This window comes from Heterodontus francisci, chromosome 30 (genome assembly GCF_036365525.1).
Source record: "Heterodontus francisci isolate sHetFra1 chromosome 30, sHetFra1.hap1, whole genome shotgun sequence".
Taxonomy (NCBI): domain Eukaryota; kingdom Metazoa; phylum Chordata; class Chondrichthyes; order Heterodontiformes; family Heterodontidae; genus Heterodontus; species Heterodontus francisci.
Genome location: NC_090400.1, coordinates 59,145,640 through 59,167,516, shown reverse-complemented (window position 1 = coordinate 59,167,516; position 21,877 = coordinate 59,145,640). Strand labels below are relative to the sequence as shown.

General features: G+C 49.8%; 2 protein-coding genes across 6 annotated transcripts; one reads left to right on the top strand and one right to left on the bottom strand.

The window, feature by feature from the left end:
- Positions 1–753: 753 nt before the first annotated feature.
- med31 (mediator complex subunit 31) lies at positions 754–9,142 on the bottom strand. Of its 2 annotated transcripts, XR_010968806.1 has the most exons (5): positions 8,883–9,142; positions 6,231–6,305; positions 5,642–5,738; positions 843–1,737; positions 754–800 (listed from the first exon to the last, which is right to left on the bottom strand). XR_010968806.1 is itself a non-coding variant. In XM_068010799.1 (4 exons), the coding sequence occupies exons 1-4, from the start codon at positions 8,911–8,913 to the stop codon at positions 1,545–1,547; spliced, it is 396 nt and encodes a 131-aa protein (XP_067866900.1). In that variant the 5' UTR covers positions 8,914–9,142; the 3' UTR covers positions 754–1,544. The 2 variants fall into 2 exon arrangements, 1 of the variants encoding a protein (XP_067866900.1); XM_068010799.1 differs by having other exon boundaries at positions 754–1,737.
- LOC137346855 (uncharacterized) lies at positions 8,869–20,893 on the top strand. 4 transcript variants are annotated; one of them, XR_010968805.1, is made up of 6 exons: positions 8,869–9,346; positions 9,386–9,951; positions 12,817–13,001; positions 14,461–14,596; positions 18,193–18,301; positions 18,709–20,893. XR_010968805.1 is itself a non-coding variant. In XM_068010798.1 (5 exons), the coding sequence occupies exons 3-5, from the start codon at positions 14,486–14,488 to the stop codon at positions 18,858–18,860; spliced, it is 372 nt and encodes a 123-aa protein (XP_067866899.1). In that variant the 5' UTR covers positions 8,878–9,951; positions 12,817–13,001; positions 14,461–14,485; the 3' UTR covers positions 18,861–20,890. The 4 variants fall into 4 exon arrangements, 2 of the variants coding, with proteins under 2 accessions (XP_067866899.1, XP_067866898.1); XR_010968804.1 differs by lacking the exon at positions 9,386–9,951 and having other exon boundaries at positions 8,875–9,000; positions 18,709–20,890; XM_068010798.1 differs by having other exon boundaries at positions 8,878–9,951; positions 18,709–20,890.
- Positions 20,894–21,877: the final 984 nt, after the last annotated feature.

Here is a 21,877-nt window from a genome sequence, read left to right as displayed (position 1 = left end):
ATGTACTTCAGTGTTATAGTGACAGACCTGTCCCCACCAGTACTGCACCCCAGTGTTGTACAGTGACAGACCTGTCCCCACCAGTACTGTACCCGTTATAGTGACAGACCTGTCCCCACCAGTACTGTACCCCAGTGTTATACAGCGACAGACCTGTCCCCACCAGTACTGTACCCCAGTGTTATACAGTGACAGACCTGTCCCCACCGGTACTGTACCCCAGTGTTATACAGTGACAGACCTGTCCCCATCAGTACTGTACCTCAGTGTTGTACAGTGACAGACCTGCCCCCACCAGTACTGTACCCACTGTTATAGTGACAGACCTGTCCCCACCGGTACTGTACCCCAGTGTTATACAGTGACAGACGTGTCCCCACCAGTACTGTACCCCAGTGTTGTACAGTGACAGACCTGTCCCCACCAGTACTGTACCTGTGCTGTACAGTGACAGACCTGTCCCCACCGGTACTGTACCCCAGTGTTATACAGTGACAGACCTGTCCCCATCAGTACTGTACCTCAGTGTTGTACAGTGACAGACCTGCCCCCACCAGTATTGTACCCACTGTTATAGTGACAGACCTGTCCCCACCGGTACTGTACCCCAGTGTTGTACAGTGACAGACCTGTCCCCACCAGTACTGTACCTGTGCTGTACAGTGACAGACCTGTCCCCACCGGTACTGTACCCCAGTGTTATACAGTGACAGACCTGTCCCCATCAGTACTGTACCTCAGTGTTGTACAGTGACAGACCTGCCCCCACCAGTACTGTACCCACTGTTATAGTGACAGACCTGTCCCCACCAGTACTGTACCTGTGCTGTACAGTGACAGACCTGTCCCCACCGGTACTGTACCCCAGTGTTATACAGTGACAGACGTGTCCCCACCAGTACTGTACCCCAGTGTTATAGTGACAGACCTGTCCCCACCAGTACTGTACCCCAGTGTTATAGTGACAGACCTGTCCCCACCAGTACTGTACCCGTGTTATACAGTGACAGACCAGTACCCATCAGTACTGTACCCCAGTGTTATACAGCTCTGCATGCTCTTTGCAGGCTTGGAAGGGAGGTATTGGATGTGTTGCTGGGTTCGGTTTGTCACACACCCACTGTTAGACTTAAACTGAAATCCTAGTGACAACATTGCATTATACATGGTGCTGTTTCCATACACAAAGCTAACTTCCAAGGCACCAGTCCGCCAGCTTCTGGAGAGGGATGAGATTATTTACATAAACTTTCAGGAATTAACCCAGCTGAATTTGTTGGCTTCTTCTGCCAGGAGGTAACTGCACCACTGCTACGCTGACAACATCCAGCCCTTGAGACCAACACAGATTCCAGCTTGTCCATCTTGTCACAGCTGCTTTGCAAGTCTGACATGGTTCCGAAATGTATGGGGTTTTGTCCTTCATCTCCCAGACCCTCCTAATACCACTGGGGGAAGCGTCCATGTATTATCACCTTCAGCAGGGGCTTTCCTCCCACATTCTGCCAGGAGCTCCACCCCTGGTTTCCAGAGCTCTCGTCCCCTTACTTGCTGGATGCATTGTTCTGTTGCTGCTGCTCGGCTAGTGCTTGCTGCAGCCTCACCCTTTTCCTGGAATAATGCTGCCAGTGCAGCAGCTGCTGCTCATCGATGAACTTGGCGCACTGTGCATTGACCAGCTCCTTGCGGAAATGCTCGTATTGCAGCAGCTCCAGCATGTGGAGGCACTGAGGGTACCTGCGGCAGAGAAAGAGAGTGTGACAGAGGACAGCAGACAGCTACCGGCGGGATAGGGAGATGGGGGTTGGAGAGAGCGGGGCAGTGAGCAGGGGACAGGGAAGGAACATGTGGAGGTGCTGGGGAACCTGCAAGAGTGTAAGTAATTGTCAGAGGGAGCAGGAGAGCGGAAGAGTAAGAGACAGCTTATGTAGGCACTAGCAATACCAGTAAGCAGGGAGATCAAGAGCGAGAGGAGAGATGGAGCATGACAACGAAAACATATGGGAGCAAATTTGATAGGGTGAAAAGAAGCTACTCTATTTAACCTGTGCTGTACCTGTCCTGGGAGTGTTTGATGGGAGTGTAGAGGGAGCTTTACTCTGTATTGGACCCCGTGCTGTACCTGTCCTGTGAGTGTTTGATGGGACAGTGTAGAGGGAGCTTTACTGTCGGACAGCCATAAAGGTGGGGCTAAAGAGTGGCGAGTTGAAGAGACTTAGCTGTTGGCAGGAAAAAAGACAGAAGCGCAAGGAGAGAGCCAACTGTGTAACAGCCCCGACAACCAATTTTATCTGCAGTCCCTGTGGAAGAGTCTGTCGGTCCAGAATTGGCCTTTATAGCCACTCCAGGCGCTGCTCCACAAACCACTGACCACCTCTATGCTGTACTTGTCCTGGGAGTATTTGATGGGACAGTGTAGAGGGAGCTTTACTCTGTATCTGACCCCATGCTGTACCTGACCTGGGAGCGTTTGATGGGACATTGTAGAGGCAGCTATTATTCTTCTTCTTTGGCCTCCTTGTCTCGAGAGACCATGGGTAAGCGCCTGGAGGTGGTCAGTGGTTTGTGAAGCAGTGCCTGGAGTGGCTATAAAGGCCAATTCTAGAGTGACAGACTCTTCCACAGGCGCTGCAGATAAAATTGGTGTTCGGGGCTGTTACACAGTTGGCTCTCTCCTTGCGTTTCTGACTTTTTTCCTGCCAACTGCTAAGTCTCTTCGACTCGCCGCGCTTTAGCCCCGCCTTTATGGTTGCCCGCCAGCTCTGGCGATCACTGGCAACTGACTCCCACGACTTGTGATCAATGTCACAGGACTTCATGTCGAGTTTGCAGACATCTTTAAAGCGGAGACGGACGGCCGGTGGGTCTGATACCAGTGGCGAGCTCGCTGTACAATGTGTCCTTGGGGATCCTGCCATCTTCCATGCAGTTCACATGGTCAAGCCATCTCAAGCGCCACTGGCTGAGTAGGGTGTATATGCTGGGGATGTTGGCCGCCTCAAGGACTTCTGCATTGGAGATACGGTCCTGCCACCTGATGCCAAGGGTTCTCTGGAGGCAGCGAAGATGGAATGAGTTGAGACGTTGCTCTTGGCTGACATACGTTGTCCAGGCCTCGCTGCTGTAGAGCAAGGTACTGAGGACACAGGCTTGATACACTCGGACTTTTGTGTTCCGTGTCAGTGCGCCATTTTCCCACACTCTCTTGGCCAGTCTGGAGATAGCAGCGGACGCCTTTCCCGTGCGCTTGTTGATTTCTGCATCGAGAGACAGGTTACTGGTGATAGTTGAGCCTAGGTAGGTGAACTCTTGAACCACCTCCAGAGCGTGGTCGCCGATATTGATGGGTGGAGCATTTCTGGCGTCCTGTCCCATGATGTTCGTTTTCTTGAGGCTGATGTTTAGGCCAAATTCGTTGCAGGCAGCCACAATCCTGTCGAATATCTGCAGACACTCGTCTGTGTGGGATGTTAATGCAGCATCGTCAGCAAAGAGGAGTTCCCTGATGAGGACCTTCCGTACTTTGGTCTTCGCTCTAAGACGGGCAAGGTTGAACAACCTGCCATTTGATCTTGTGTGGAGGAAAATTCCTTCTTTTGAAGACTTGAACGCACGTGAGAGCAGCAGGGAGAAGATCCCAAACAGTGTGGGTGCAAGAACACAGCCCTGTTTCACACCACTCAGGATAGGAAATAGGTCTGATGAGGCACCACTATGCTGTATTGTGCCTTTCATATTGTCATGGAATGAGGTAATGATACTTAGTAGCTTTGGTGGACATGCGATCTTTTCTAGTAGTCTGAAGAGACGTCTGATGACGAGGTCAAATGCTTTGGTGAGATCTATGAAAGCAACATAGAGGGGCATCTGTTGTTCGCGGCATTTCTCCTGTAGCTGGCAAAGGGAGAACAGCATGTCAATGGTGGATCTCTCTGCTCAGAAGCCACACTGTGCCTCAGGGTAGACACGCTCAGACAGCTTCTGGAGCCTGTTTAAAACTACTCGAGCGAAGACTTTCCCCACTATGCTGAGCAGGGAGATTCCACGGTAGTTGTTGCAGTCCCCGCGGTCAACCTTGTTCTTATAGAGGGTGATGATATTGGCATCGTGCATGTCCTGTGGTATTGCTCCCTCATCCCAGCACAGGCAAAGCAGTTCATGGAGTGCTGAAAGTATAGCAGGCTTGGCACTCTTGATTATTTCAGGCGTAATGCCGTCCTTTCCAGGGGCTTTTCCACTGTCTAGAGAATCAATGGTATCACTGAGTTCCAATTTTGTTGGCTGTTTGTCCAGCTCATCCATGACTGACAGAGACTGGGCTGCATTGAGGGCAGTCTCAGTGACAACATTTTCCCTGGAGTACAGTTCTAGGTAGTGTTCCACCCAGCAGTCCATTTGCTTGCGTTGGTCAGTGATTGTGTCCCCTGATTTAGACTTGAGGGTGGGGGGGGGTGATCTTCTTGATGGTTGGCCCAAAAGCTCTCTTAATGCCATCATACATTCCTCTGATGTTTCCAGTGTCGGAGGCCAGTTGAATATGACTGTATAGGTGTTGCCAGTAGTCATTTGCGCAACGCCTGGCTGTTCTTTTTGCAGCGCTTCTGGCTGCTTTAAGTGCTACGGATGTTAACTCGCTGGGGCTTTCGTGTAGTTCAGCAGTGCAATGCACTTAGCGTATATGACAGGTTCCAGCTCTTCAAAATGAGATTGAAACCAGTCTGCATTCCGCTTCACACGTTTGCCAAAAGTGGTCATTGCTGAGTCATAGATGGCGTCTCTGATGTGGGCCCATTTGGTCTCTGCATCCCCTGTGGGACTGTTTCAAAGGGCTTTTTCAAGTGAATTTAAAAACCTATGTAACAGCTGTGGATGAGAAATTCTGCTCGTGTTGATGCGCGGGCAGCCCTTCTGCTTGGAGTGATGTAGCTTCTTTGGTTTGAGTCTAACTTTGCAGCACACCAGGGAGTGGTTGGTGTCGCAGTCCGCACCGTGGAAGCTGAGGGAGTTATACTCTGTATTGAACACCGTTTTTTCCCCTCTTTTTTCAAACCCATTTTTTTTTTTTTTTAAATTCTCCCCTGCTCTTCTTGCAAATAGTGGCCGTGGGATCTTTTACACCCACCTGAAAGGCGTGAGAGAAGTAAATGGAGCTGTCTGGCAAAGCACATGTAGAGGGAGCCTTACTCTGTATCTAACCCTGCACTGTACCTGCCCTGGGAGTGTTTGATGGGGACAGTGTAGAGGGAGCTTTACTCTGTATCTAACCCCGTGCTGCACCTGTCCTGGGAGTGTTTGATGGGACAGTGTAGAGGGAGCTTTACTCTGTATCTAACTCTGCTGAAGGACAGCCTTGATCTAACTGAATGGTGGAACAGACTCAAGGGCCTGAATGGCCTCCTCCTGTTCTTAATCCTTCTGCCACTCACTCTGACATATGGAGATGAGCAATTTAGCAAAACACCAAATCCTTTTTACCCCTGCGATGGGCAGTGCCTTCAGGAGAGGAGAATATTGGGGGTGTTGGGTGGGGTCGTATGCAGGCGGTGCTGGATTATGATCCAGTGGTCAAGGCTGCTGTAGAAAAACTGCACCCACCCTCCCACTGCCCAGAGCCCACACAGCTTGCAGTACAGTCACTTACTTCAGGTACTTGGCATATTCTGGCTCCTTCCAGTAGAGTAGATACTTGAAGTAATTGACAAACGTTCGGTCTCTGAAGTACCCTCGCTGTGCCAGGACTGCCACACCAATAAAAGAAAGTAGTATTTGATTATTACTAGTGCCAACAGTTCCCGGGCAGTGATAGAGACAGATTGAGGACGCTTTACCAGGAGGCACCAGGCTAACCTGGAGAGGAAGTCTCACAATCACTGATGTTACCTTACCCGAGAGGGGTAAGAATGCTGCTCTGTTTGTGTGCATCTGCAAGCACAGCTGTGCTCATTCCTACAACTGGAGTCAAGAGTTTGCAGAGGGTAACACTGCAGGACTCAGTGCCACCTGCAGCTCCCCTCTTCACCCAAAGGTCATGGCTGGTTAGTCCAGCACGGACTCTCTTACCCCTGCCCATTAGTCTCTCTCCACCCAGGACCCATGGACTTTCATCATGGTTTCATCATGGACTCTCCCTGTATGACAGTAATCTCGATCTGCTAAGTGAGGCACCAGGGAGATAGATTCCTGCTTGTAGATACAATGAGATTTCCCAGGACAATCTCACGGATACTTACAGTTCAAGTAGTTTGGATTCGCCAGACACTGAACAAACTCCAGCTCCATCTGGAATCGCAACTTCGACTGTTCCTCTAACCCCAGGGAGGGGGAGAAAAAGAAAAAGACAAGTTTATTTTCTCATTGAAATTGCAATACCAGGCAATACTTTTTACTGTAGGTATAACTCTACTTGTGAGTGTATGAAGGAAATCACAGCTGTCAAAACCACCCAGTTTTTTCCACTTTTTTATGGATGCGCGTGTCACTGGCTAGGTAAGCATTTATTGCCCATCCCTAATTGCCCTTGAGAAGGTGGTGATGAGCTGCCTCTTGAACGGCTGAAGTCCGTGGGGTGTAGGTGCACCCACAGTGCTGTTAGGGAGGGAGTTCCAGGATTTTGACCCAGCGACAGTGAAGCAGCAGTAATATAGTTCTAAGTAAGGATGGTGTGTGACTTGGTGTGGAACCAGTAGGTGGTGGTGTTTCGATGAGTCTGCTGCCCTTGTCCTTCTAGTTGGTAGAGGTCACGGGTTTGGAAGGTACGGTCTAAGGGGCCTTGGCGAGTTGCTGCAGTGCATCTGGTAGATGGTACACACTGCTGCCACTGTGTGTCGGTGGTGGAGGAAGTGAATGTTTAAGGTGGTGGATGAGTTGCCAATCAAGCGGGCTGCTTGTCCTGGATGTTGTCGAGCTTCTTCAGTGTTGTTGGAGCTGCACCCATCCAGGCAAGTGGAGAGTATTCCATCACACTCCTGACTTGTGCCTTGTAGATGGTGGACAGGCTTTGGGGAGTCAGGAGATGAGTTACTCGCCACAGGATTCCCAGCCTCTGACCTGCTCTTGCAGCCACACTATTTATATGGCTACTCCAGTTCAGTTTCTGGTTAATGGTAACCCCCAGGATGATGATGGGGGATTCAGCGATCGTAATGCCATTGAATGTCAAGGGGAGCTGGTTAGATTCTCTCATGTTAGAGAGATGCTCATTGCCTGGCAATTGTGTGCAATCACTGGCACCAGACTAGCATTAAGCTTGATATCATGTCAATTAGAAGTGGTGGAGAGAGGGATGGAGTTTTGGAACAGTCCTTCAGAATACAGTCCTTTGTACCTACAAACCAATTCAATTATTACAACTTATAAAGAAAAATGTTGCATTTCTATAGCGCCTTTCACAATTTCAGACGCCCCCAAAGAGCTTTACAATCAATGAAGTACTTTTGAAATAAGTTACTGCGTTGTCTCGGAAACACAGCAGCTGATTTTCAAACAGCAAAGCAAGCAGTGCAATGTACTATTGGTAAGCAACTCCACAATGAGGTCCAGCCAGTAAAGAGGGAGGATAACATCTACTCCATGAATGCATTCTGAAAGTTCCTCTTATTTGCCTAGCTTTGTGACTAATTCAATCGCATGGAGAATGATGACGCCTACCCTGTGCTCAAACAGACCATCAGATCAAGGCGGCACAGCTTCAACTCTCAGTTAGCTGAGGCAGGGATCTCAAATTAGTCTTAAAGTCCCTGGTTAGAGAAGATGTGGGTAGGCGGTGGCTTTGTGGTCTTGTCACTGGACTAGTAACCCACAGACCCAGGGTATTGCTCTGGGGACATGGGTTCGAATCCCACGACAAGCAGAAGGTGGAATTTGAATTCAATTAATAAATCTGGAATTTAAAGCTAGTCTAATGATGGCCATGAAACCATTGTCGATTGTTGTAAAAACCCATCTGGTTCACTAATGTGGCCGTCCTTACCTGGTCTGGCCTACATGTGACTCCAGACCCACAGCAATGTGGTTGACTCTTACATGCCCTCTGAAATGGCCTAGCTCAAGGGCAATTAGGGATGGGCAATAACTGCTGGCCTGGCCAGCGACGCCCACATCCCATGAATGAATAAAAAAAAAAGAGGATATCAACCAGGATTCCCTCTCCTGTGAGCCCTGGTGGTGTGAGGGTATGAGAATGAGTGTTGAATGGGGTAGGTAAAGACTGGATCAGGCTCAGTTGCGATGCCTCAATAGTCAAATACATTACTGCCTGGGCTCTCACAGGATGGAGGAAAGGGAGGAAGTGTTTAATCAGTGAGTATGGAGGGCCAATGGAACCTGTAAACAAAAGGTCAGATTATATAAAGTAGGCTTGCATTCTGTGGAATATAGAATATTAAAGGGGTGATTTAATTTAGGATTTTGAAGGGAATTGAAGGTTAGGTAGAGAAAATCTTTTTCCACTGGTGGGAGGGGTCTTAGCACAAGGGGAACCTTAAAATCAGAGCCAGGCCATTCAGGAGGGAGGTTAGGAAACCCTTTCCCACGTTTGGAATCCTTTCCCACAAAAAGCAGTAGATGCTGAGGCTCAATTAATCAGTTTAAATCTGATAAGACTGTTCCTAGGCAATGGGTATAAAGGATATGAGGTCAAGGCAGGTGAATGGAGTTTAGAGAACAATTGTATGGTGGAACAGGCTTGAGGGGCTGAATGGCCTCCTCTTGTTACATTACCCTCCAGTCAGAGTCAGCAGCTTCAGGCTGGGGATAGGGTTCAGCAGCAGCATTTCCCCACACTCACTACCAAAGAAGACCCCCACTTCCGCCCCGCTGCCACCTCTGTGGTGCCATCTGCCCCGCAACCGGTCACGTGGTCAATAACTTCCGCTTTCCCTAACCTGTCTCGGTGGCGGTTGGGGCAGCGGCCATTGTTCGTTTTCTCCCTCCTCTCTCACCCCAACAGATTCGGTGAAAGCAGCCGCTTCAGTTAACCACGGCCGACTCCCCGGCTGATCGGTATGCTATAGTGCGTTCTAACAAGTCTAATTAACGGAACTGATATAACTAATCATCCGCTCGCATCCGCGCGCTCTCCGTCCAGGACCGGCAGCTGGAGGAAGTGACGCCGCTCCGACAGCTCCACCAGAAGATACTGCTGCCCCCTGGGCTGGAGGAGGAGGTGGTGCTGCTCCTTGGGCTGGAGCAGGAGGAGGAGCAGTAGGAGAAGGTGCTGCCCCCTGGCCTGCAGGAGGAGGAGGAGGTAGTGCTGCCCCCTAGCCTGGAGGAAGAGGAGGAGGAGGTGCTGCTCCTTGGGCTGGAGGAGGAGGTGCTGCCTCCTGGCCTGGAGGAGTAACAGGAGGAGGTGGTGCTGCCCCCTGGCCTGAAGGAGGAGCAGGAGGAGGTGGTGCTGCCCCCTAGGTTGGAGGAGCATTGCCATGGTACTGCAAGCCTGGAAATAACTTTCACTTGCAATTCACGTCAGGGAGAGATCATATATAAAAGCATTTGGACAGATAATGCAGTAACGTGAAACAATAATAACACTAAAATAAGTAGATACATATTTCTAGAAGATCAATTAGTTCAGGGGAGCTCTTGCAAGGCAAAGTAGTCAGCAAAACTCCAGTGTAAGGGAGAATTGGCCAATGAATGCAGTGTGCTGGACCTTCGCACCTGGGAGTCACTGGCTGGCGAAAGAGGGAAATGGAGACACATCCTGTGGACTGGTGTGCACTACCACAATGATCAGTTGCTACAGCAGCTTGGCAACAGGTGCCAACGTCAGAAACAACTCAATGTCACTTGGCAGCTTCATGAGCAGCAGTTGAGGCAGAATCTGCCTCTTAACGATTGACCTTCAGAGCCATCAGCAAAGGTGCACCAAGAGAAGACACCCCAGCTAAATGGATTGTTTGCTGCGTGTCCATCATCTTTCGCAGGTAGAAGGATGACAACCAACCAACCATGGTGAGCTGGACTGGCTAAAAACTAACCAGCTGTGTCTCAGTGGGACGCACTCTCACCTCTGAGTCAGGAGGTTGTGGTTTCAAACACCACTCCTCAGACTTGAGCACATAATCCAGGCTGACACGATTTAGGGGGTGCTGCACTGTCGGAGGGTCAGTACTGAGGCAGTGCTGCACTATTGGAGGGTCAGTACTGAGGCAGTGCTGCACTGTCGGAGGATCAGTGCTGAGGGAGCGCAGCACTGTCGGAGGGTCAGTACCGAGGGAGTGCTGCACTGTTGCAGGACAAGTACTGAGGGAATGCTGCACTGTCGGAGGATAAGTACTGAGGGAGTGCTGCACTGTCGGAGGGTCAGTGCTGAGGGAGCGCTGCACTGTCGGAGGGTCAGTACCGAGGGAGTGCTGCACTGTTGCAGGACAAGTACTGAGGGAGTGTTGCACTGTCGGAGGATAAGTACTGAGGGAGTGCTGCACTGTCGGAGGGTCAGTACTGAGGGAGCGCTGCACTGTCGGAGGGTCAGTACCGAGGGAGTGCTGCACTGTTGGACGATCGGTACTGAGGCAGTGCTGCACTATCGGAGGGTCAGTACTGAGTGAGTGCTGCACTGTCGGAGGGTCAGTACTGAGGGAGTGCCGCACTGTCGGAGAGTCACTATTGAGGGAGTGCCACACTGTCGGAGGGTCAGCACTGAGGCAGTGCTGCACTGTCGGAGGGTCAGTACTGAGGCAGTGCTGCACTATCGGAGGGTCAGTACTGAGGGAGCACTGCACTGTCGGAGAGTCAATACTGAGGGAGTGCCACACTGTCGGAGGGTCAGCACTGAGGCAGTGCTGCATTGCCGGAGGGTCAGCACTGAGGCAGTGCTGCACTGTCGGAGGGTCAGTACTGAGGGAGTGCCGCACTGTCGGAGGGTCAGTACTGAGGCAGTGCTGCACTGTCAGAGGGTCAGTACTGAGGGAGTGCCACACTGTCGGAGGGTCAGCACTGAGGCAGTGCTGCACTGTCGGAGGGTCAGCACTGAGGCAGTGCTGCACTGTCGGAGGGTCAGTACTGAGGGAGTGCCACACTGTCGGAGGGTCAGCACTGAGGCAGTGCTGCACTGTCGGAGGGTCAGCACTGAGGCAGTGCTGCACTGTCGGAGGGTCAGTACTGAGGGAGTGCCGCACTGTCGGAGGGTCAGCACTGAGGCAGTGCTGCACTGTCGGAGGGTCAGTACTGAGGGAGTGCTGCACTATCGGAGGGTCAGTACTGAGGGAGCACTGCACTGTCGGAGGGTCAGTACTGAGGCAGTGCTGCACTGTCATAGGGTCAGTACTGAGGGAGCGCTGCTCTGTCGAAGGGTCAGTACTGAGGGAGTGCTGCTCTGTCGGAGGGTCAGTGCTGAGGGAGTGCTGCACTGTCGGAGGGTCAGTGCTGAGGGAGCGCTGCTCTGTCGGAGGGTCAGTACTGAGGGAGTGCTGCACTGTCGGAGGGTCAGTGTTGAGGGAGTGCTGCTCTGTCGGAGGGTCTGACCTGAGGCAGTGCTGCACTGTCGGAGGGTCAGTACTGAGGCAGTGCTGCACTATCGGAGGGTCAGTACTGAGGGAGTGCTGCACTGTCGGAGGGTCAGTACTGAGGGAGTGCCGCACTGTCGGAGGGTCAGTACTGAGGCAGTGCTGCACTATCGGAGGGTCAGTACTGAGGGAGTGCTGCACTGACGGAGGGTCAGTACTGAGGGAGTGCCGCACTGTCGGAGGGTCAGTACTGAGGGAGCACTGCACTGTCGGAGGGTCAGTAATGAGGGAGTGCTGCACTGTCGGAGGATCAGGACTGAGGGATAACTGCACTGTCGGAGGGTCAGTACTGAGGGAGTGCCGCACTGTCGGAGAGTCAGTACTAAGGGAGTGCTGCTTTGTTGGAGGGTCATTACTGAGGCAGTGATGCACTGTCGGAGGGTCAGTACTGAGGGAGCGCTGCTCTGTCGGAGGGTCAGTACTGAGGGAGTGCTGCACTGTCGGAGGGTCAGTACTAAGGGAGTGCTGCTTTGTTGGAGGGTCATTACTGAGGCAGTGATGCACTGTCGGAGGGTCAGTACTGAGGGAGCGCTGCTCTGTCGGAGGGTCAGTACTGAGGGAGTGCTGCACTGTCGGAGGGTCAGTACTGAGGCAGTGCTGCACTGTCGGAGGGTCAGTACTGAGGCAGTGCTGCACTATCGGAGGGCCAGTATTGAGGGAGTGCCGCACTGTCGGAGGTTCAGTACTGAGGGAGTGCTGCACTGTCGGAGGGTCAGTGCTGAGGGAGCGCTGCTCTGTCGGAGGGTCAGTACTGAGGGAGTGCTGCACTATCGGAGGGTCAGTACTGAGAGAGTGCCGCACTGTCGGAGGGTCAGTACTGAGGGACTACTGCACTGTCGGAGGGTCAGTACTGAGGCAGTGCTGCACTGTCGGTCAGTACTGAGGGAGTGCCGGACTGTCGGAGGGTCAGTATTGAGGGAGTGCCGCACTGTCAGAGGGTCAGTATTGAGGGAGTGCCGCACTGTCAGAGGGTCAGTACTGAGGGAGTGCCGCACTGTTGGAGGATCAGTGCTGAGGGAGTGCCGCACTGTTGGAGGATCAGTGCTGAGGGAGTGCTGCACTGTTGGAGGATCAGTGCTGAGGGAGTGCTGCTCTGTTGGAGGGTTAGTACTTTGTCATAGTTGTGAGCATGGCGAGAAGCTGAGTGTATGTGACAGCCACAGTGTAAAGGCCTCATGCCTACAGCAGTTTGAAATCCTCATCTGAGGAAGAAAAAAAGTTGTAATTCCAGATGCTCTGGCACTGGAGACGTTTTCCGGTTCCGATGCAGGATCCAGGCGTACAAAGTTCACTTGTCTGTCTCTCTCCACAGGTGTTGCCAGAGCTGCTGAGTCCCTCCGGCATTTTTAGTGCCTGTCTCTAGAATTCCCGCCCCCTTCTCCTTCAAACCTGCCTCTTCGACAAGGTTTTGTTTACCCATCCTGATAGCTGCTCTTTGGCTCAGTGTTTTCGATAAAGCTTCTTGTCAAGTGACTTTGGACGTTATCCTACAAAAAGGTGCAGTATAAAATGTATGCTGTTGTTTCAGACTTCCAACATTGCTGTATTTGGCTTTTTGCTTGTGTAGTTTTAACTGCGTTAATGTTTTTAATGCAGTTTCTGCATCGAGAACTCTGATATTAAGGCCTCAGCTGTGATCACTTACAGCCACCATATGTGACTCTCTCAGGGTTTTGTAACTCCACAGTGCATTGGGTTCAGCACGCAATGAATCTCTTTTTGGAAACAAGCACACTGAGTGTTATGTTGGAAGCTTTCCACGGGAAAGCCCCTTGTCTCACCCTCCTGACTTCCCATATTCTTGTGGCACAACAGTGTGGAGCGTTCTGCCCTCATGCAATTCTTGTCCAGATTAACTTTCATCTGTCACTGATCTGCCACTCATATTTTATCTTGGCATATTTCGGTCCCTGCTAAGATTTAACTACAGGTGCTCACAGCATTGATGTTTAATGTATATGTATGTTTTTAGTCAGCAATTTGGAGAGAAACTGCCCTGTGTTGTAATTTAGTGTGCTTTGCGGAGTGCAGTAACTGCACACATACCTCCCTGGCCTTTCTGACCGTCACCTTCTGACCCATGTTCTGTCCATTACCAAGACCGCCTACTTCCACCTCCGCAACATCACCCAACTCCACCCCTGCCTCAGCTCCTGTGCTGTTGAAACCCTCATCCATGCCTTTGTTAACTCCAGACTGGATTATTCCACTGCTCCCTTGACCAATCTCCTTCGTAAAGTTTAGTTTATCCAAAACTCTGTTGCCCCCTGTCCTAACTTGCGACAATTCCAGTCACCCATCACCCCCGTGCTCGCTGACCTACACTGGCTCCTGGTCCAGCAACGCCTCGGTTTTAAAATTCTCATACTTCTTTTCAAATCCCTCCATGGCCTCGCCCCTCCCTATCTCTCTAACTCCTCCAGCCCCACAACCCTCCAAGATCTCTGCACTCGTCTAATTCTGACCTCTTGAGCAGCCATGATTTTAATCGCTCCACCGTTGGCGGCAGTACCTTCAGCTGCCTGGGCCCCAAGCTCTGGAATTCCCTCCCTAAACCTCTCCTTTAAAATGCTTCTTAAAACCAACCTCTTTAACCAAGCTTTTGGTCACATGTCCTAATATCTCTTTATATGTCTCGGGGTCAAACTTTGTTTGATAATGCTCCTGTGAAGCACCTTGAAGGTTTTTACTATGTTATAAAGCGCTATATAAATGCAAGTTTGTCTCACAGGCAAGTGACTTTGCTTCGTATCTCTGTGTTTGTCTGCCTGTCTACCACCTCCATGTCTGTCTGTCACTCTCCCACTAGTGGAATTCCCGACAGTTAACCAACATTCCTTATGTGCTTTTCTGCACACTGGCCCTTTTTCCTCTCGATTTCCCCAGCGTGCGTTAACACAGCTCTCCTCACCAATCCCTACAACACATCTTAAAAAAACCTATTTCCTCCCTACAGGTGGAAGCTTCTCCCCACTGGGAGGATGGAGCCTGTCATCTGCTGGATTCGGAAGAGCTTTAGTTCGGTTCAAGACCTGAGTTCAGATGCCATGGAACAGCTGATGGCAGAGAATCCAAATCGGATCATGTTGCTGGTGAGTAGCACTGAAAGCCTTGATTAAATCTGCTTCCATCACACTCTCAGGCAGCGCATTCCAGATCCTAAACACTCGCTGCGTGAAAAATGTTTTTCCTCATGTCGCTTCTGGTTCTTTTGCCAATCACTTTAAATTGGTTCCCTCTGGTTCTGGATCCTTTGGCCAATAGGAACAGTTTCTCCCCATCTACTCTGTCCAGACCCTTTGTGACTTTGATCACCTCTACCAAATCTATACTAATCTGCACTATCCCAAGGAGAACAGCCCCAGCTTCTCCAATCTATCCATGTAACTGAAGTTCCTCATCCCTGGAACTGTTCTCGTGAATCTTTTCTGCATCCTCTCTAATGCCTACTCATCCTTCCTAAAGTGTGGTGCCGAGAAGTGGACACAGTACTCCTGCTGAGGCAGAACCAGTGTTTTATACAGGCTTATTATAACTTTCTTGTTATATATATAGAGTGCGTGCATGTATATATGTGTCTGTAAACAGAGTGGTGAGAACGTGGAACTCACTACCACAGGGAGTGGTTGAGGTGAATAGTTTCGATACATTTAAGGGGAAGCTGGATAAACACATGAGGGAGAAAGGAATAGAAGGATATGGTGATAGGGTGAGATAAAGAGGGGGTGGGAGGAGGCTCATGTGGAGCATAAACACCAGCACGGAGCAGATGGGCCGAATGGCCTGTTTCTGTGCTGTAAGTACTATGTAATTCTCTGTATATATAAAATCTTACATAGAGTCACTTACAGCACAGAAGGAGGCCATTTGGCCCATCGAGTTCATGCTGCCTCTCCTTATTTCAGTCCAGTCAGTCTCACTCCCACACTTGATCCCCGTAGCCCTGCAAGTTTATTTCTTTCAGGTGCCCATCCAATTTCCTCTTGAAGTCATTGATTGTCTCCACTTCCACCACCCTCGTGGGCAGCGAGTTCCAGGTCATTACCACCCGCTGTGTAACAAAAAGTGCTTCCTCACATTCCTCCTGCATCTCTTGCCCAAAACTTTCAATCTGTGTCCCCTAGTCCTTGTACCGTCAGTTAATGGGAACAGTTTCTCTTTGTCTACTTTATCTAAATCTTGTACACCTCTATCAAACCTCCCCTCAATCCCTTTTGCTCCAAGGAGAACAACCCCAGTTTCTCCAACCTAACCTTGTTGAAGCTAAAATCCCCCATCCCTGGAACCATTCACATAAATCTCCTCTGCACCCTCTCAAGGACCCTCACATCCTTCCTGAAGTGTGGTGACCAGAACTGGACACAATACTCCAGTTGGGGCCTAACCAGAGCTTTATAAAGGTATAGCATAACTTCCCTGCTTTTGTACTCCATGCCTCTATTTATGAAGCCCAAGATCCCATATGCTTTACTAACTACTCTCTCAATATGTCCTGCCACTTTCAAAGATCGATGCACATGAACCCCCAGGTTCCTCTGCTCCTGCACTCTTTACAACTGCACCATTAAGTCTATATTGCCTCTCCCTATCCCTTCTGCCACAATACATCACCTCACACTTGTCAGTATTAAATTCCATCTGCCACTTGTGCCCATTCTGCTAGCCTATTTATGTCCTGTTGCAGTTGATTGGCATCATCCTCACTCACTGTTTGCCACACCCCCAGTGGAGTTTCATTGGAAAAGTTTGAAATTCTACTCTGTATTCCAAGATTCAAGTCATTTATATAAAGCAAAAAAAGCAGTGGTCCCAGCACTGACCCTTGGGGAACAACACTGTCTACTATGTGTGTGTGTGTAACTTATCATAACCCTTCAGAATTTTGTAGCTCCCATAACTTCTGAACCTCTCCACAATGTGACACCCTCTCAACCCTGCTGCTCCCTGGTAACATCCCAGTGGGTCTATGCTGCAGCTCCTTCCATTAGTCTCCCCCAGACTGTAGCCAGTCCTCCCAATGTGACCCAGTTCTGATACAGTTCTGTAATTGGTGGGTAAGGGAGCTGATTTTGGATTCTTGTCGTGCCTGAGTTTAATGAGTCTTTTGCAGCGAGTGAAGGACGAGGTATGAGATTCCACCGAAACCAGCCCAGGTATATTGGCACGTGATCATCATTGAAATTTCTGCTCGCTCAGGCCCTCTGACCCTTTCCCTTGACAAGTGACAGGCTGCTTCTCACAAATGTGGGTGTGAGTCCGTGACAAAACAATGGGTGGATTCATCACAAAAATACAAAATGGGCATTTCTAATTACACAAGAAGGCATACGGCATGCTTGCCTTCATCGGTCGGGGCATAGAGTATAAAAATTGGCAAGTCATGCTGCAGCTGTACAGAACTTTAGTTAGGCCACACTTAGAATATTGCGTGCAATTCTGGTCGCCACACTACCAGAAGGACGTGGAGGCTTTGGAGAGGGTACAGAAGAGGTTTACCAGGATGTTGCCTGGTCTGGAGGGCATTAGCTATGAGGAGAGGTTGGATAAACTCGGATTGTTTTCACTGGAACGATGGAGGTGGAGGGGCGACAATATAGAGGTTTACAAAGTTATAAGCGGCATGGACAGAGTGGATAGTCAGAAGCTTTTTCCCAGGGTGGAAGAATCAGTTACTAGGGGACATAGGTTTAAGGTGAGAGGGGCAAAGTTTAGAGGGGATGTGCGAAGCAAGTTCTTTACACAGAGGGTGGTGAGTGCCTGGAACTTGTTGCCGGGGGAGGTGGTGGAAGCAGATACGATAGCGACGTTTAAGAGACATCTTGACAAATACATGAATAGGATGGGAATAGAGGGATACGGACCCCGGAAGTGCAGAAGGTTTTAGTTTAGACAGGCATCAAGATCGGCGCAGGCTTGGAGGGCCGAATGGCCTGTTCCTGTGCTGTACTGTTCTTTGTTCTATGTCGGTGAAGTGGGATTAACTGTCTCTCAGTGCTTCTCTCCTCACTCGTAATTCAGAGAAATCATTGCAAGGGAATCTACAGATAGGCAGTGAAGGGGGGAAATTACATTTGAAAATAGATCCAAACAAGGCAAGGTTTCAGTCTGCAACCTTCACAAACCAGCAGTCACCACACAGACACTAAACATTGTTTTTAACAGGAGGAGCTTCTCATTAAACACACATCAGCCTGATACTTACTGGAGTGGGATTTCTCCTGAAGTTCTCTATCTTTTGACAAATTAAGGATTTCAGATACTGTCAAAATGATCTTGGCCTTGTCAGGTTAGATACAGAGTAAAGCTCCCGCTGAACTATCCCATCAAACACTCACAGGACAGGTACAGCATAGGGTTAGATACAGAGTAAAGCTCCCTCTACACTGTCTCCCATCAAACACTCGCAGGACAGATACAGCACGGGGTTAGATACAGAGTAAAGCTCCCTCTACACTGTCCCCATCAAACACTCGCAGGACAGATACAGCACTGGGTTAGATACAGAGTAAAGCTCCTTCTACACTGTCCCCATCAAACACTCGCAGGACAGATACAGCACTGGGTTAGATACAGAGTAAAGCTCCTTCTACACTGTCCCCATCACACACTCCCAGGGCAGGTACAGCACGAAACAGCAGTACCCGAATCTCCATGTCCTTGCCCTACGAATATCTCCCTCTTGTTCCAGGATGTTCGAAGTCCGGCTGAATACGAGATCAGTCACTTACAAGGAGCCGTTCGCATTGACCCAGAAGCCACCAACATGGATGATGTGGTCAAGGATCTGGGCCTAGCAGGTAGGGGCAGTCTAACCCTCCTCTGTATTCTAGCTCATCACTTGTGACCGCTCTGCTGGAGGATTATTTCTGTTCTTGCTGGAAAGGATCAATAAACCAAAGATCTTTCCACTGAACCTCATCCTCCGGTAGTTGAGGATTGAGGGATTTGGGGAGACAGTGGAGCTGAGAGTTATGGGCAAATGATGGAATTGGGTGAGGAGGGTGACAGTCGGATTTGGGGATATGGTGGAGTTGATCTATCTGAAAGTAGCAGGATTGTTTTGCCAGTTGGCTTTCTGTGGTTGCTTCACTTGGTTGTGTTTTGATGTAAGTTGGGTCTAACTGAGTTTCTCTCCGTGCCACAGCGAGATGCTTCCTCCTTGTCACCCTACGTGACTGATCCTTTTGTCATTTTGTGTTTGCAGATTGTAACGAGGTCAGGGAGGTGGTGTGTTACTGCACCGTGGGATATCGCTCCTCGAAAGTGGCACAGAAACTCTCTGAGTTTCTAGCGAGTGATGCCGGGCAGCGTCTGCACATGTCATTGAAGGTTTACAACCTGGAGGGGGGCTGGTGAAATGGGCCAATGAAAGGAAACCCATCGTGGACAGTGAGAGCCAACCTACATGCCTTGTCCACCCCTACAACACAATGTGGGGTCAGCTCCTGGAGCCAGCATTCAGGGCCCGTATCTGAGCAACTCGTGCTTGGCTTTGAGCTTCCTGGTCCAGGAAATTAGAATGGAGAAACCAAGGCATTAAAAGGAAATCATTAAATTGGAATTCTGTATTGTGCTAGTGTAAGGAAAGGGTTAAACAGACTGTATTGAAGTCTGCTAATGTTATTCTGCCATCGATTTCAGCTTAATATTAACTTCCACCTTTTCCTTGTTAACTGACTCTCAGTTGGAAGAATGAAATTGTAATCATGAAACAGGCTTGTTTTATTTCACATCCATGTATGTTTAATATAGTGACCACTAAACTGTTGAATGAAGACTGACCTTTAAAGCAATGCTTGTGGTTTTGACCACAAACCTAATTAAAAGGTATTTTAGTTGCATATCGCAGAGAACTGAAATTAAGCGATTAGAAGTTCTGCAGAAGGAAAACTCTGCCAATACCTCATTATTTTGAAAAACAGGAGATTGGCATGGAATGGTTCCAGATTACAAAGTTATACCAGTCAGTCGAAAAAGAACTCATTAAAACTGACGTTTCAGATAGTAAGTCAGAAGCATTCACCACATCCATTCCAGGTTAGGGAGTGTGAGTCAAAGGGAATTTCAGAGATGTCAGCATTGATTCAATAACAAAAGTTACTATGCAGCATGTGAATTGTCACATAGAAAGCGTTGGTGGGCGGGGGGGTTGGGGAAGGTATAACAAGGAGCTGTTGGGACAGTTACTGGGGAATTTGACTAAGGACTGATCATCAAGCTCAGTACTGTAACACAATTGGATTCTCTGCTAAACACTTGCAAGGTTTTGCTGTTAAGTGTATGTTTAATTATTGTTAATTATTATTGTATCCTTAATACATCTGTGACATCTCATATTTAATGCTGTGAATCTGATTATTTTGAGGAGCAAATCATAAATATTATAAAGTATAACTAAATAACAGAATTATGGATAAATCCAATTGCTTTGTAGTATCAGCTGTAGTTCAGTGAGTAGCACTCTCCTCTCTGTGTCACATGGTTCCGGTTCAAGTCCCACTCCAGGGCTTCAGCACAAAAATCAAGGCTGACACTCCAGTACAGTACAGAGGGAGTGCTGCACGATTGGAAGTGCTGTCTTTTGGATGAAATGTTAAAATACGGCCCCATCTGCCTGCTCGGGTGAAGTATAAGAATCCCGGCACTATTTCAGAGAAGAGCAGGGGAGTTATCCTGGGGCCAGTATTTATCTCTCTCCGATGCAGCTGCTGACTCTCACTGGGATACAGTTCCTGAAGGTGCTGACTCTCACTGGGGGACAGTTCCTGAAGGTGCTGACTCTCACTGGGGGACAGTTCCTGAAGGTGCTGACTCTTACTGGGATACAGTTCCTGAAGGTGCTGACTCTCACTGGGGGACAGTTCCTGAAGGTGCTGACTCTCACCGGGGGACAGTTCCTGAAGGTGCTGACTCTTACTGGGATACAGTTCCTGAAGGTGCTGACTCTCACTGGGGGACAGTTCCTGAAGGTGCTGACTCTCACTGGGGTACAGTCCCTGAAGGTGTTGACTCTCACTGGGGGACAGTTACTGAAGGTGCTGACTCTCACTGGGTTACAGTTCCTGAAGGTGCTGACTCTCACTGGGGATAGTTCCTAAAGGTGCTAACTCTCACTGGGGGACAGTTCCTGAAGGTGCTGACTCTCACTGGGGGACAGTTCCTGAAGGTGCTGACTCTCACTGGGGGACAGTTCCTGAAGGTGCTGACTCTCACTGGGATACAGTTCCTGAAGGTGTTGACTCTCACTGGGGGACAGTTACTGAAGGTGCTGACTCTCACTGGGGATAGTTCCTAAAGGTGCTAACTCTCACTGGGGGACAGTTCCTGAAGGTGCTGACTCTCACTGGGGGACAGTTCCTGAAGGTGCTGACTCTCACTGGGGGACAGTTCCTGAAGGTGCTGACTCTCACTGGGATACAGTTCCTGAAGGTGCTGACTCTCACTGGGGGACAGTTCCTGAAGGTGTTGACTCTCACTGGGGGACAGTTCCTGAAGGTGCTGACTCTCACTGGGGTACAGTCCCTGAAGGTGTTGACTCTCACTGGGGGACAGTTCCTGAAGGTGCTGACTCTCACTGGGTTACAGTTCCTGAAGGTGCTGACTCTCACTGGGGGACAGTTCCTGAAGGTGCTGACTCTCACTGGGTTACAGTTCCTGAAGGTGCTGACTCTCACTGGGATACAGTCCTGAAGTTTCTGACTCTCACTGGGGGACAGTTCCTGAAGGTGCTGACTCTCACTGGGGGACAGTTCCTGAAGGTGCTGACTCTCACTGGGATACAGTCCCTGAAGGTGCTGACTCTCACTGGGGGACAGTCCTTGAAGGTGCTGACTCTCACTGGGATACAGTCCCTGAAGGTGTTGACTCTCACTGGAGGACAGTTACTGAAGGTGCTGACTCTCACTGGGGTCAGTTCCTGAAGGTGCTGACTCTCACCGGGGTACAGTTGCTGAAGGTGCTGACTCTCACTGGGGGACAGTTCTGGCAGATACTGACTGTCCCCCAGACCCTTCCTACTCTGTGTGGCTCAGTGCCAATTGAGTCACTTTGGCCCCGTCAGTGTCCATGTGCTTGTTCTGGAATTGTATCAACTTTAACCTGCTCTGTGCACTGACGATTGAAATAAATCTGCGATTAACCATTTACCTCAGGGGATGTTACTGTGTCACTCGAGTACTGCCTGTGTGGAGTTTGCAAGTTTTCCCTGCGTCTGCGTGGGTTTCCTCCGGGTGCTCCGGTTTCCTCCCACAGCCAAAAGACTTGCAGGTTGATGGGTAAATTGGCCATGATAAATTGCCCCTAGTATAGGTAGGTGGTAGGGGAATATAGAGACAGGTGAGGATGTGGTAGGAATATGGGATTAGTGTAGGATT

What these genes read in the sequence shown, in the direction of transcription:
- med31 (XM_068010799.1), bottom strand. Translation starts at nt 8,913, where the DNA reads ATGGCCGCTGCCCCAACCGCCACCGAGACAG. An exon ending in GAATCCAAACTACTTGAACT is followed by an intron (nt 5,739 to 6,230) that starts GTAAGTATCCGT and finishes TTGGTGTGGCAG; the next exon opens with TCCTGGCACAGCGAGGGTAC. An exon ending in GAATATGCCAAGTACCTGAA is followed by an intron (nt 1,738 to 5,641) that starts GTAAGTGACTGT and finishes TCTCTGCCGCAG; the next exon opens with GTACCCTCAGTGCCTCCACA.
- LOC137346855 (XM_068010797.1), top strand. An exon ending in CAAATCGGATCATGTTGCTG is followed by an intron (nt 14,597 to 18,192) that starts GTGAGTAGCACT and finishes CTCTTGTTCCAG; the next exon opens with GATGTTCGAAGTCCGGCTGA. An exon ending in CAAGGATCTGGGCCTAGCAG is followed by an intron (nt 18,302 to 18,708) that starts GTAGGGGCAGTC and finishes TTGTGTTTGCAG; the next exon opens with ATTGTAACGAGGTCAGGGAG.